The sequence below is a fragment of the Cupressus sempervirens genome, chromosome 8 (assembly GCF_028749045.1).
Source record: "Cupressus sempervirens isolate cs-2001-9-10 chromosome 8, ASM2874904v1, whole genome shotgun sequence".
Classification (NCBI taxonomy): domain Eukaryota; kingdom Viridiplantae; phylum Streptophyta; class Pinopsida; order Cupressales; family Cupressaceae; genus Cupressus; species Cupressus sempervirens.
The window spans coordinates 351592095-351608190 of record NC_143125.1 but is presented as its reverse complement, the minus strand read 5'-3'; the positions used below and the strand labels follow the sequence as shown (position 1 = coordinate 351608190).

Sequence of the window (16096 nt, the reverse complement as noted above, 5' to 3'; positions counted from 1 at the left end):
TTCTGTGTTCATAGAATTGAGAATTTTATTAGCAGAGTAATTGAGGATATTGAAGGGGTGTTGAATCCCCGTACATCTTTGAAGTCTATGGGGCATGATGATGATGACGCATTTAAGCCCAATACTTCTGCTAATGGTGGCACTGCTTGTCTGATCTACTGTCTGGAAAGGATATGCTAGATGCTAAATATTGGGAAAATGCCATTTTTGAAAGAACGAGAAATTTGAAGAGACATGTGAAAAAATACATTCAAGATATATATCTCTTGATGGCATGCATGGTGTCTTCTTGCAATTTCTTTTTTACTTTATTTCTCAGCCTGCATAGAAGTCTATATGAAAGAGATTGTGTGATATTGATTTTTGTCCTTTCACTAGGAATAGTGAATATAATGTTGGTCCCTATTAGAGCTGATCATTTTTTCAGCTCTGGCATTAGTTATGTATTCATCTGAAGTGCATGATTATCATTGCTTACAACATTTTCCATGCAATTTATTCAAGACAAAAGAGAAATCATAATGGAGTTCCTGTTCTACAAACTATCCATTTCCACACCAGGAAAATCTTAAATACAAAACCATTTATATTAAACCAACTAAAGCACAGAAATATTTAAAAGGACTCCAATTAAATATATCATGTCCTGAGATAAATCTTCTAAAAGGTTATCTCACAACTCTCTTCCAATAATAGCAATTGCTAAAAAAAGCCATCTAATGATGAACAACCTCTCACTGATTCAAATGCAACATATCCATTCCAACCATTACAAATCCTCTAAAGAAACTTGAAAATGAAGAGGTTCATTCTTTTGTAGGAATGAGTTTTTCCACAATCCATGAAACATTGATGCAAAAATCTTACATAGTTGAATCCAAAAGCACTTATTGTTAAATTCATTCTTTACTCAATCACAGCCTCCACACGCATTGAAAATAATAACATTGTACCAAAGCACCTTAGTGAAGAGTGAAGGAAAAGACAAAACAACCAAAGTTTTATCTTATAAATCATTCTGATGACAACAGAAAGTATACTTATAACTAATGTAATCCTCATTAAAATTTGCAAATGTCTCACTTGGGAACATATCTCTAATCTACAAGACCTTTTTGTTATGTTTTTATTTTCAATATTTCCTTGTTGCATCAAGTGCATGTTGTTCCATTTCAAAAAACATTGTTTTTAACGTACAAAACTTGGTCATCACTCATATGGTCATGTATTTTAACTTTTTTCACTTATGAGCAATATTTTGTTGTGTTTTTAAGTTTACTTGGAACACATTTTGTAGAGAAGCACTTCAATGGTCTAGTGCAACTCTTATCATTTGATTTTCAGCTAAGCTGGCCGTGCATTTATAAGGAGCACCCAACATGCCACATAACCAATTTTCATTTAATTCTCACTTGACTTCACCTACTTTGTGACAGGGGGTGATCTTTCTCATTTATGCATCACTGTTTGTTTTAATTTGATGTTTACATTGGACAGCTTATGAAAAGGAATGCACTTTCCGTTGTGGGCAAATTTCATTTAATTTTTTCTTTATGCTGGACATTCAAAAGAGGCACATAAATTTTCAGAGATGCATACTTTTCTCCTTGAAACCAACTTGTTGATTTGAGTACAAGTGTGGGTATAAGGTACGAGTTTGTGTATGCCAGTACAACAATTTTCTACTTGGGTTCAACTACAGGTATGTCTATATATATATATATATATATATATATATATATATGAATACATACATATATGAATATACATATGCATATATGTTCAAACATCTAAATTCTAAACTATACCTATAATTGTAGAACTATAAGAAAAGCAATCCTAATAAATCCATAATTGCCAATAAATTTTATTTTTAAATACCTCATAATATCATACTCATAATTTGCAAAACTATAATATTCAAGACTCAAACTGTCATAATGTGAGTTTAAATTACAATATCCATATTCATTTTAAATGGGCTTTTTCTTGCTTGCAATGTTCTTTTCGACACCCACAACACCCAAAACACCCTAGTTTGCTTAGCTTTTGACTTCGGCACCTAACTTTGAACCAAGGGTGAACTTGAGCCTTGAACCAAACCCGAATCCATACCCAAACCCAAACACACAAATCCAATAACTTAATTTGAAACTTTAAAAAGTGTCCATCTTGTGGAGAGAAGCACTTCAACGCACTATCTATCTACCCATTTTTTTACTCTCTTTCGTATTTAATTTGCATTTTACCGAATCATCTAGTGCATTGGAAAGAAAATCCTATTAGTTGTGTATTGACATTAATCAAAGATTGATAAATAGGAGATTTATAGAAAACAAGGATTTGATTAAGATTCATTAAGGAATAAGGACTTAAGTTTGACTCAAAATGACTCCATACTAAAATGTTCACATGGGTATAACAATTGACTACATTTAGGGAGCATGACACATAATTGGGGTGTAGGAAACTAAGGTAAATCAATATCTGGCCAATTGGGCATGGAGTCAAGCTATTCCTAGATCATCCCAACAAAAGATTATCCTAACTAAATAGTCATGAACGATCAAAATGAAGTAAACAAACACATTTACAAAACCTATCCACTTTTGCTAACAGTAACTTAAGAAAGCATGATTCTATTGTGGATCCTTATAAAAGAACCTCCCTGGTCTAGTTCCTTATCATATACTTGGGATTCTTCATCTTCCATGATAAAATATACCTTTTCACTGTCGATTCTAGAAATGAATCACCCTTGATGATATGTTCATCGTCATCATGATGTTGCAAAAATTGTTCCTAAATGATGACTCCATTAAAGACTTTGAAATCAACAATTTCATATTTCACTTGATTAGTTCTTCAAGTGTAATATCCCCTTTTTGGGACAGTAGGAATTCTAACGTCTAATTCATAAAACATTAATTTTGGCTTAAGTGAAATTAATGCAGAATTTATAAAATGGGTCAGATTAATATTAAAGTGGGTTAAAGGTGACAAAAAAAGGACAAGACAGAAGGATAGGAGGAGGAAATTGAAGGGTCATTGTATTGCACATAAATGAAGAAAGCTTCATTCATTTGAGCATGCTTGGATTTAAGATTGATTTTCTGGTTTCTATTTGGAGAACTTTGGGAAACTTCTAGCTTTCTCTTGTTGAAGCCTGAGGACAAAAAACCTTTAGGATTTCTAGTGAATTGGATGCAGCCTTGATTCATCATCTATGGGGGATTCGCATCAGAATTCACATCTGGGATTACAGGTGCATCTTTTAGCTTCTCTCCAATGTGACTATAATACTGTTTCTACGATTGGATGTAATGCACGTGTATCGCATTTCTGGTTTATAATACAATAACAAATCTGAAATTGTATTAAACTGAAGATCTTTATGAGTATCTACTAGTTTACAATGCAATAACAAACTCTGAGATATTTTGCATGGGTATTCTTCTAGTCATTTGCTGGTTTATGTTGCATGAAATATCTGTTTTTAGCATAGTAATGAGAATTGCCATGCAATCGCTTGAATCATCGGTCCGGTGATTTGGTTCACGGTTCCTTTTTTTTGAACCGGTGTACCAGATCATTGATTTCATCACATGAATCACATAAATCCCTGATTCATGATATTCATTCAAAAAATCGCCAAAATCACCTTTGTGAATCACAAAAAATAGGTTGCGTAGGTAGGCAAAAAGACAAGTCAAATTTTAATAAAAACACAACCTCTGCCTTAGGATTAGACAAATTTTGGGCGCTGACTCCTCTCTGATCATTCTAAAGGAGATTGATCTAGAATCAGAGTGGCTCACTGAGGTTGTGGCTCTAGTCTTTACTAAGGTAGACCATGAGTGGGTTGACCAAGTAGATACAGAGGCTAAAGCTGTGGCCATAGCAAAGGAGGCAACTAGAGCACTTTGAGGCACTCGCAAACGCACATGCGCACACACAAACACAGGCCCTAGTGATGTTGTTCGAAGCCCATCTTACATGCAAGGGCTATGACTCAGCAGTCCTCTAGGACCTACCTTAGACGCCTTTGTAGAAGGCAGACAGGATACTTAGAGGCTGAGGTTGAGGCTGTGGCCGAGCTTGCGAATGATAATGAGGCTTCACCTGGAGCCTTGTTTTTTCATTTTGTTTACAAATACTGATAGACATACATTTCATGGATCTTTATCTTACATACATTTATGATTTCATGTCTTATGGATGTTCATCTTACATACATTCTATGATTTGACTCATTACAATCCTATGATTTCTATTTACTTCAGCTACAATTTACAATTTACATTTTACGTGTAACATAGTTACGTATGTGATGGATTTATCATTTATGTTCCATGTTTATGTATTTTAGCTTCTAGCGTGTTTAAGTTCTATTCAATAAAGGGTGCATGCAATAAGTTTTAAATTGTTAAAATCTCTAAATTTCAAGGGTTTTTTTAATTTTGGTGATTTGTGGCCGATTCGATTCTGATTCATCGTCGATTCATGATTCGATTCGGCCTTGCCGATTCTGATTCTCGATACTTTGATTCCAATATCCCTAACCAAATATTTTCCCCAATTTTTCTCGAAAATGCAATACTAACAACTGATTTGCATGCAAAGATTTCCAATTCATTCAACAAATGCCAATATCCAACTGAAAATATAAGTATTATGAAAATGATATTGCTTTACAATCCTTCAGCAAAACAAAACAAGAGTCAATCTTAAACAAAAAAATACAATCAAATTGGTATTAAGAAAAGAAGGATTTAACCAAAAGTGAGATGCTCGTGTGATATCTCCAACAAGACAATGGGTTCCAGTCCATTTCGAGCTCAAGAGTTTCTGTCATCAAATTGGCTAAAGCTTTCTGATACACTCGAAGAGAGAAGAAATCCAAAATCATAAAACCAAGTATGTTGCAAATGCATCCTTCTTTTAAGCCCAACCTGGTGACTCTAAACAGTCCTTTCTTTGTTCTTTTATTTCCTTTTAAAAATATCCTTTTCCCACTTAAGAAAATAAAGTGCTCATATAATAATAAAGTGACATTAATAATATAAACTTACGTAATATTGCAATGAGGGGGAACCTGCTATGGATGATGGTAAGATTTATAGTAGCATCTTATTTAGTGAATTGGACGTATTGGTTCCCAAAACCGCAGATTGGAAATCCAAGAGCATGTCACTTCTCTGATAGGATCTCTCAATCAGTTTTTGCCAACGAACAAGAATCACCTTGATTCCCCTGCACTTCAAGCTCCACTACACCTAGGCGGGTAGACCTTCTCCTCGAACCTGATGTTGGTTACCAAAACCGTAGATTAGAATCCTACGAGCCTTGCCTACTCAATGCTGGGATATCTAATCGGTTGTGGCCAAATTAACAAGATCGATCAATTCAATCTAGATCCTCTGCGCTTTCCGCTCTGCAAAACCAAGGCCTATACGCCTGATCTTGGACAACAAACTTGGATCCAAGATGTTTATAGCAGATAGATTCAATGCAAAGACAATTTCCCGATATGGCAAGATTTTAATGAAATTTCTGAATTGATAGTTGTGAGTATTAATCTTCAAAATATGATTACTTTAATAAACTTGTGAATGCTGAAACACGATTAAAAGTGAATTACTAAAACGAATAGATCTCAAACCCTTAAAAGAAACAGATTAGAATATTGCTGGCATATGAATTGAGAAATATGAGTAAGGTAATGATCAGTGCTGAAATTTGAAAGGGTGATAGAGTGAAAACTATATATTTTCACATGCAACTTTATGAGTTTATGTATATTAAATCTATAAACAATTCAATTATCAGGATGCGTCAAATTATTTCATTTTTATGCGTATTTAAACCAATCTATGATGTTTTAACCTTTAAATGGACCGAATAGATACAAATAAGGAAACAATTACAATATTCCACAATATTTGTTTTTGTCGGGTTTAAACAGCAATGAACAATTTGATTTAGTTGCCCTTTTAGTGAAAGGGTTCTAGTCACATTATTAACCTCATATGCATTTATTAATGCACTCATCATATTGAATGTTGTCTAATGTTTCATTAGCATAGCTACTATTTCATTTTTAACTCCATCTACTATGATCTTCATGGCTTTCCTGTTTCCCTTGATCTAGTTAGTTTTATAAGGATCAGCATCAAGTTGCTTGGATTCCTTATCAACAAACTGTTTAACATCATTTTCTTCAAGAGCCATCAAAATTCTAAATTTCCATGCAACGAAGTGGTCTTTTCCATCAAACCTGTCTTGGGGTCTGATTGCATTGGCCATTGTCAGTAGAAGGATGTTGCTAGAAATGTTTTAAATCTGATTATCAATTTGCAGAGCCAAGGTTCGACAACCAAAGCTCTGGAACCATGTAAAGTTTCTGCAAATTCTGATAATAATAATGCTTATAAAGTACTTTCCTTATGTAGCAACTGATCTTCAAATATTCTGGACTCAATATGATCGATCTAGGAAGGTTTGAATTAAATCTATAAATTGTTATATATCTCTACAAGAAATCGCCAAGGGCAAATTGCTAGGACCACACTAGTTAGGTTACAAGATGCATTTAGTCATCTATTTAGAGATCGTTGATTTGACTAAAAGGGAGCAAATTCAAACAAAACAATTTTATAAAGAAGAAACATGCTTTTCAAATCTATTCGATCAAAGAAATCAAAACATTATTTTATCACAGTTACTTAGAGAATTAACACAATGTGCCAGGATTGTGCGGGTTGAAGGACTGATTATTTAATTCAATAGATAGACCACACGAAACTATATGATCGTGAGCCCCTTTCTTGATGATATTTGGTTCAAGTAGTCATCGACTGCGGATTTGATTGGGAGCCATAATATTCAGGATAAGCAATGATGATATGAAGGACGGATTTAGTAACAATATTGCAATCAAACTAATCATCCATAAAGTAGTACCTGTGCCGAGATACAAGCATAGTATGGGAGTAAATACATCTGCAGATAGTTCCTTCGATAATCCACAAATAATACCTTTGTCAAACCAATAGATGAAGAGTTGTTGAGTATGTGTATAAGATTTGAACGAAATTTTGAAACTTACCGACATTGTCAGGAATTTGACATATACGAGGATTGCTATTCCAAAGGATCATGAGCATAATAATCGAAATCTTAATTTTTGTATCTTGCAGAAGCCTCCCACACAAGGATTTTTACCCATCATTATTTGATGATTACTATCGTACGTTGCTTTGTGTTTGATGCAGGAAATAGAACCACAAGGATAAAACGAAGATTAGTTGTTCGAACCCATATCAACATTGCAAGGATACAGTTAATGAACAACATAAACGGATGAAGGATCACTATCGAAGTAGAGAGAACACACTCGGGAGGAGGATTTGCACGTATGTGCGAACTTCCAGAACTTCTATTGCACTCTTTAAAAGGCCACAAAATCTTCTTATATTGTCTTTCAAATTCCATTGATGGAACTAACGTATTCCTAGAATCCATTGGAATTTTGAGAAAGCAGAAGTGGCTGTGTTTTGGGCAAAGTTGATGGCTTAATTAGACACTCCTTTATTGGTAAATGAGCAGTTGTAAATTGTTAAATTGTAATTAGGCACTCTAAAAGCATATGTTGTTTTATTAGGCACCTCTTCACATTTATAAATAAGATATGTATGTCAAAGGAAAGATACCGATACAATTCCTACAAATTTCTGCATATTGAAAACTTTATATATACTCTATTCACATGTTATACTTCCATTGGCGAGGATTGGATTCTTGAACCAAGCTGGATGTTAGAGTATTGGGCAAATTTTTATATGCTATTTGGGATCGAATTGCAACAAATAGTGCATCAATGCTGAGTGTCTTCATTGCAATTTTATTTCTGGCACAACCCGTAAGAGTTTTTATTTTAATTAAAGCTTTAGAATCAAAATATTATATAGTTTGTCCTTTATGATCATTTTTATTTCTGCAAGTAATTTAATATCAGATAAGTAGATTGAATCAATAGTGGCTTTTCAAACTCGATAATCACAGATATAGTGAAATATTAAATTGTTTTCATATTTGTGTTTATTGTCTCCGTAGGATTTTTTAAACAATATAGACTAGTTTGAAATGGCATAAGTATAATTCGTCACATCTTGGTAATTAAATTATTTAAAGTTCAAACATATAAAATTTCACGTTAAAACTTATAATATTGACTCTATTGCCCTTTTTTGAACTCTGGCACTAGTCATTAAATTGCTCATAGTTCATAATCCATATGTTGTCAATTATTCCTGATCTTTCCATTGAAGGTTAATATATTCATTTGTTTAAACAATCCATAATAACTTTTCATTTCACATACTCTCATATTTACATTATCATTCATTTTTGTTCTTAATTCAGAATCTACAAGTTTGAAGTATTCATATTCTGAAGTTATCATTAAAGTTGTACTTATTTGAGGAAGTCAAAAGTTTTCTAACTTTCTTGCCATTTTGGAAGACTTTTGTTGCATTCAAATCAATTTGTTATACGTAATCGTGGGTTCAATTGATTGGTTCAAGATTAGGTGCACCCAACTTGGCTTTGCAGAGCCAGAAGCATAGGTGATTTCGATCATATCGATTAATCCCGTCACGTTGGCCATAACCGGTTGGATATCCCAACATCTAGTTGACAAGACTCGTAGGATTCCAATCTGCGATTTTGGGAACCAACAATCCCAACAATTCCAACTCACTACAATCAAACCATCATTATGTATTAAAGTGACCACAATAACTCAAATTCCCTCACATGGAAGTGAAGAATAATTGAGTTGTGCCCAACCAATGCCCCCCAACTAATTGTATTGAAGTTTGCAAGTGCACCAAATCAAATTGCTCCATGTTTGAGGTCAACACAAACACTGCAAAGGCTCTAGTACAACAGTAAACAATATGAAATGTCATTGAATAAATAGGAGTCATGAGCATGGAAGTAGCTGAAAATCCATCTCCAATGATCAAATTGTATCTATCATCCACCCTCAACCATGAACTACTCATCTACTAAAGCAAAGAAACTATCCAACTCATCTGTAGATTAGAATTTGAACTCATGTGTAAGCTGATTGGAAAATGGGCAGCAGTACTATTCCAATCCGGTGACCAAAACTCATCACTAAAAACTAAACCTAGGCCCCAAATCCTCCAATCAATTCCATTCTCATCAATGGAGTCAAAAAGGACTTTCTCATTCAACTCAAATGGTGAATTAGCAATTGATCAACACCTACTTTAAACTAAGAATTGTCAACAAACTGAAGATTATCCTTTACTCCAAACTCATACCAAAGTTCTGGCTGGTCCAAAACTTCATTTCTTGATCTTTTTGGATAGTTGTCTGAATCATAGGTCTTTCTTTTGTTTTCGAGTTCCTTAATCACTTGATAAACTCAGTCCTTCCTTTGTTCTCCTATTCTCTAAAACGATTAATGAAAACAATCTGAATTTTGGCTTCTTGAAGAGCCCTTGATGATTATCCTTTACTCCAAAATCATACCACAGTTCTGACTGATCCAAAATTTCATTTCTTGATCTTTTTGTACAGTTGTCCAAATCATAAGTCTTCCATATGATGTCAAGTTCCTTAATCACTTCCTTGATAAACTCAATCCTTCCTTTGTTCTCTTCTTCCCTAAAGTGATTAATCAAAACTATATGCTTTTTCGCTTCTTGACAAGCCCTTTACGTGTTTGTCAATATTGCATCGGTATTTTAAAGCTCCATGATGATCTTATTGACCTCAGCCTCCTTTCCTTTTAATTTATCAACATACACTTCAGCAACCTCTAAGATATGATGCCAGTCTAAAAGTAAATACAAATAGTCAAGTTCATGGATCCGAGACCTACTTTGACCACCTGCAAATCTACAAAATAAGAATCGCCTTCAATGCACTCTGTCTCCTTCCAATCTGAGCCTTCCACTAGAGGTCTACAATGATCTGGTGAGTGTTTTAATAATGTACTAAGGCTACAACAATCATATCATCAATGATCTTTGACTGATTCTTCAAAGTATGTGTCTCAACACCATCATCTTGGAATATGTATCTTAACACCATCATCTTGAAATGTCTTCTTTGATTGGTCCTCCAAAACACTATCATGCATAAGTGAAATGTTGCCATAAAGAACACTTAATTTCGTCACACTTTTCAAGGACGTCAGCAATGTCATCATAGGCCTCAAACTCCTTGTTTGATTTTTCTGCATACAATGTCAAACTTGCTGCTAGGTCATCATTCCCAAGCAATTTCTCACCATATGAAGATTGATACCCCTCATTGGAAACATCTTGAGATGCAGACATGTTCTCTCCTTCAATAGTACCATTCTCATCAAATAAATTGTCAATCAAAACTTTAATGTCACCAATATAGAAATTCATATATCCCCAACCTATAACAATAGTTGAACCCATCTCCTCACAAACATTTGTCATTCTGTTGGAACAAAGCGATGGAATTCCTATCTTCTTCATCATTGGTCCAAACTTCTTTGGCTAACTCATCTTCCTTACTAACTCCACAATTGAAATAAGATATCTAAGTTTCACGACATGTGCAACAAATCTGCTCCCTTCTCATTCAGTTCTTACTTTTTTTGGCAGACCCTACAACTTGTAAGCCCATTGAGATTCGTTCATTTTCAATCATTTGTTTCTTGAACTTTTCAAGTTTATGCACAATCAACCCTTTTGAGAACACATAAGCAATCAGTGAGATATTATGGTCCTTTCTCCAAATTGCCAACAAGCCTGATTGCAACTGCTTGCACATATCTTCATCCTCGCCTAAGATTAAAGACACCCGTTTGCACACAAATCCTCACATTGGCTAGATGTAATTTTCAGGTTTTGGTTTTAAAAAAATTGAAATATTTGTAGAATCAATTCGTCACATTTGAGATCCAACGTAATGATCTGCCCTTGTCTTCATTTTGTTTTTATTTTTTAACTGAGTTCACACTTCCACAGGGAAGATGCTACTCATCTTCTGCCCTAATTTAAAAAAATCTATTTCAACACATTAACAATAAGTACATTATGTCAAAAAAAAGAAAACTTAGAGGTTTCTGTTAACTGGAATGGCTTCCAAACATATGCATATTCCAGTCATTCACTTACTAAAACTATCAAGTCTTTGCAACAGTAACTCCGCTCCACTAGAAGTCCTATCTTGGCAACTCAAAACCAGATCTAGATAAAACTCGATGAAGACTATGCACAGATGCTCAGCTAATGAGGGGGCTCATTTCAAATATTTCTCTCCCAAACTAGATTTTGACACTAACATATTTCTGATTAAACCCAAATGAAAAGAAATATTTAAAGAAGTCCCACAATAGTTTTTATAGCAATTATGGAGCAGTTTAAATAATTCAAACACCATTTACATATATTTGCTTCTTACAATTTATTCCATCCTCCGCTGATCATTCCTGAAAAGAATATTTATACACTGATTTTAACAATCTCGCTTTATTTCCATATTATATGATGTGGGAACCACAAATGAAAAACACAGCACATATAAACTTCTCCACAATTAATAATATCCTCCCGCTATATGTCCCACAGCAGAATGTTAACTTATGTACCCAATTTAAATGGGCCCAACAATTTTAAGCATTACAGCAACAATAAGGAGAAAACATTGATTTAATGCAACTTCATATAAATTGAACATGACAAATATTATTCCTTTGAATGAGGTTCCAAAAATTCTTTTAGAAAATATTCTTATTTGAATCGGCTCCAATAATAATATTTGCAAATAAATACAATTTGCAAAATCCCAGTTTAATGTCAAGGATAAATCAAACATATATAATCAAGATAAAATATTTCTTTGTTTCCCGAATTCAGATATTTAAAACTTCAAAACTATAAATATATAATTACATTTACTCATGAAACCTCACAGGCTGGCAAGAAAATCAACTCCGAAACCACTAAAATATCTCCTATAAATATTTGCTCCATTTTTTTCTATGCGTTCCATAGGAATTTAAGCAAAAAATTTACAGGTAAGCCAATTTCTATTTATCCAACAAATTATACTCTAAATCATATAATATCAGACTGAAATATAGATATGAAATTAAATATAAAGATAAGGCATTACAATCTTCTTTTCAGAATAGATATGAAATACCTCTATTAGTACAAGTTTGTCTTCAAATGAAGACTTAACAAATTTGTCCACCTGTGAAGTCCATCATAAATCTACCAAAGAAATGACTTGGGTTTACATCCAATCCACCAAGATGACTTGAAGGTTTTTGTCCTCGGGTTTCAAAATTGAAAGCTAGAAGCTCCCAAGATCTCCAAGACAAAATAATAAACCAAATCTGATCAATAGCGCATCCATGTGACTCTTGTCTATCTCTTAATATTCCTTTTCTCTTCATTTTTATTTACACACTTTAGATTAGAATGATTTTATTAATCTTTCAGTAAGCTCCATTAATGTTATTTTAATAATTAAATTAAGATGCCATTGAATTTGATATTATTTGACAACTTAATTATTAATTGACTTCCAATGTCCTAAAAAAGGGAAAATTACAGCAAATCAGTCAATGACTATTTCATTCTTTTTGTGAGATGTAATGCAAATATCAACAGCTCCCGAAATAAATTCTTGTAGCATGCACTTAATAGGGCTTATTCTATGCTTTAATTACGTCAAAAATGTCTGTCTTTCTTTCTTGGGGAGTAATTATTAATAATCCACACTCTAATGCCCCATCCCTATGGGTGTGCAAAGTACCTTTCCATGACATATTATCTATAATTATTGTCCAAAGAAAGGAAAACTATAACAGTAGCTTTGCAGCATTTTCACTCTAAAGACAATGTATGTAGACATAATGACAGTTTATCATTTTTCACATTTTCCCATTCAAATCAACAATATGATAAGTTGCATCCGCAATTATTGACATGTTAAATAATGCACATCAGAGAATTAAAAAAGAAAATAATAATAAATGATTTCATCTATTGGCTAAGAAATTATGAACTCCGTTTTTTGATAAAAGAAAAACAAACGATATGCAACAATCTTATGCTGGCAGATTATGGTTCCTTTACTGTAAGTACTCGTAAGGTCCAATATTAAAGCTTTACCATGATTATTCTGATTAGTACGCAGCTACACCAGGCATCCGTGCTCATAATGCTTAACTGGTTGATTTTAGTCTACACTATTTGATGGCACAGATCAACAAGCTAAAGAATTCTGAGAATTTATTAGCTAGCACTCTATCATCCATTAATGTTCTAAATAATAGAATGTGCATCCTCAACCATATACAATGCGTCTCTCATACACTATATCAATACTGCAAGTCAATTTTATGTAAACAAATAGCATATGTTCTAATCATGTTCAATGCATTCTGAGAATATTTGGTGTCTATGCCATGTAAAAATCATGTGGGATTACGATAGAAGCTTTACAAACAAGATGTAACTTTGACTTGTTTCAAAATGACTAGAAATGCTGAAACAATATTTATAGATGACCCGCGCTTATAATCAGGATGAAAATTTGCAGGAACGTATAGGGGTGTGTGTGTGTGTGTGTGTGAGAGAGAGAGAGAGACAGAGAGACAGAGAGAGCGTGTGTGTGTGAGAGAGAGAAAGAGAGAGAGAGCCCACCATATGCAGGAGGATTTGCAATAATTGCTTGAGCTCTAAATGGAACACCTGAATCAATATCGGGTTCAGTACATGCCGGAAGCAATGAATTGACAATGGCTTTCAACTGTTTCCTTTGAAAGGAAATTTCTGATGGCCCTGACGGTAGAAACCCCTTATTCCTCGCCATATCTGCTCAAAAAATAGATACATGCAAATTTGAAAACAAATGCTCAAATTTGAGAGAAAATCACCCAGAGAATGACTAATCCTTCTTAACATTAAATAAAGGAATGGAAGGAAAGTAACACACCTCAATAGCGGAATAATACATATGGAAAGCAATAATCCAAGCAATGGAAATAGTGATATTATAGCAGGTCTGACAATTCCAAAAAAATTTGATCCTATATATATATATATATATATATATATATATACTGCAAAGCCAATAATTAAGTGTTTTGCCAGGATTATTTGTGATAATATCCAGATACTATAAACTTCCATGGCAGTCCAAGCAGAAGCCTCTATTAGGTCAGAGATGCACTTTTAATGTACATTCTTGTATTTAATGCCCCATTTTATTTAGCACTTATATATTCTATACCAGCTGCTTAATTGCATAGTCACTTGTTCAATTGTATGTCTAGATGCAACACTTCGATTTGACATTGTGATTCCCAGGAAAAGTCCTTGAAATACTACCTCCTAAGATGGGAGAAAATTAGAGAATGGGGAAACAGGGACAGAATATACCCATTACATACACATTTTTTTGGGGCAGAATCTGAGGATGTCCAGAGGATGCTCCCTCAACATGGAGGAGTCTCCCTTGGAACATCTTCTAAAGAGAGACCCTGACATCCCAGGAACAACTTAATGTCTCCAATGGGCTGTCAATTTTAAATTAATTAAAAAACCACTTATTTTCAAAATAACAAAATTTAAGCATTCTTTGATGCACACAGCCCCTGAAGATTTTGATCTATTTAAAAACATATGATTCATATGTAAACTAGAATAGTAGTAAAATTATATATATCAAATATAGTTTTTCTAAGTTGCCGGTATGGGTATGGGAATATTGGTACGATACGCTGGTACAACAATATTTTGGGGGAAGATTGGGTACGTTTGGGTACATAAGTAAAGAAAAACATTAGAAATTATAACTCTATGAATATTTGCAGGCTTCAAAGTAAAAACAAGATTAAAATTTAGAATACTACAGATCATACATGCTAAAAAACTCAGAAAGGCCACTAATATTAAAAATCCAAAATACAAATACCAGTTTGCTATCAATTTGTCAAAACTTGAATTTATGAAAACTTATTCAATTCATTTTTCAATGGTTCAACATTAAAATAACACACTTATAATTATTAATCACTTATCAATGATATAGGCATCATATATAATCATCAACATCAACATTGTCAATGACATTAAATAACGTAAGTAGATTAGAATCACATGCAACCCCACTGATACTTGCATTAGGAGGGCAGCGGCTACCCAATTGCACATCCAATAAAAGATTGAGTGGCAGCTGAAAAATCCAAATCAGTTCGCTCTGGCTCTACATCCCAAAACTTTATACCCCCTTGTACTCATTCTGACGATGAGTAAGAAGGCGCAAGTTGGAATGCACATAAACTAATTCTTTTGCCTTACTTGCAGCCAATTGATTGTATTTCACTAAGTGAATATGTAGTGCCTACCCTTAGTTTTCTTTTCAGTTATTATTGTCGAACTCTTTTAGGCCAGCTTTATGATTCTGTTTGATATTTGGTGGTATTTGATTTCCAGATTGTTGGATATTGTTTCATACTCAGTTGATTATATGATGAGATTACTTTGGTACTAGTTATTTCATGTATGCATGATTATTCCTTGTTGATGAGGATTGTTTATAGTGATTTCAGTTATTTCATGATGTTCGTTAGATGGATTATTTATATGTGTTTTCTATGGATGCTTACCCCATACTTGCATGTGTATGGTGCACCTGTATGTTTTATTTTATGTATGATGTTTCTAATATGGTTGAGGCGTTGAATCGTAGTCACCTACTAGTCAGGATCTACACGATGTACCACTTCCCACCATTGTTTGTTTAATTTAGATTATGTGTATGTACATGCATGGATTTTATGCAAATTGCAGGTACCAAGTATTGACTTCCCTGAATTGCTAAGACGAGTGTACCCTCAATATCTCAATTGTAAGAGAGGGAAGATAACTCTTGAGTCCAAATCCTACACTTAAGCCAATCGTCCTAGAAAGTAGGACAAGTATCTGAGTTGTCTACCCTTCCGAATTTGTCAAGTGACGTAAATTCGTGATTTTAACCCTTGAGCTTGATAATGGGTTTTCAT

The 16096-nt window shown here is 33.8% G+C and overlaps 1 protein-coding gene across 4 annotated transcripts in view; it reads right to left on the bottom strand.

Moving 5' to 3' along the window:
- LOC149542784 (sterol 3-beta-glucosyltransferase UGT80B1-like) overlaps nt 1-16096 on the bottom strand; it is a 126148-nt gene that overhangs the window by 58815 nt on the left and 51237 nt on the right. For all 4 annotated transcript variants that reach the window (XM_089797679.1, XM_089797681.1, XM_089797680.1 and 1 more), the window contains exon 6: nt 13734-13904. In XM_089797679.1, the coding sequence (XP_089653805.1) occupies nt 13734-13904 (171 nt within the window). The remainder of the gene's footprint in view (nt 1-13733; nt 13905-16096) is intronic.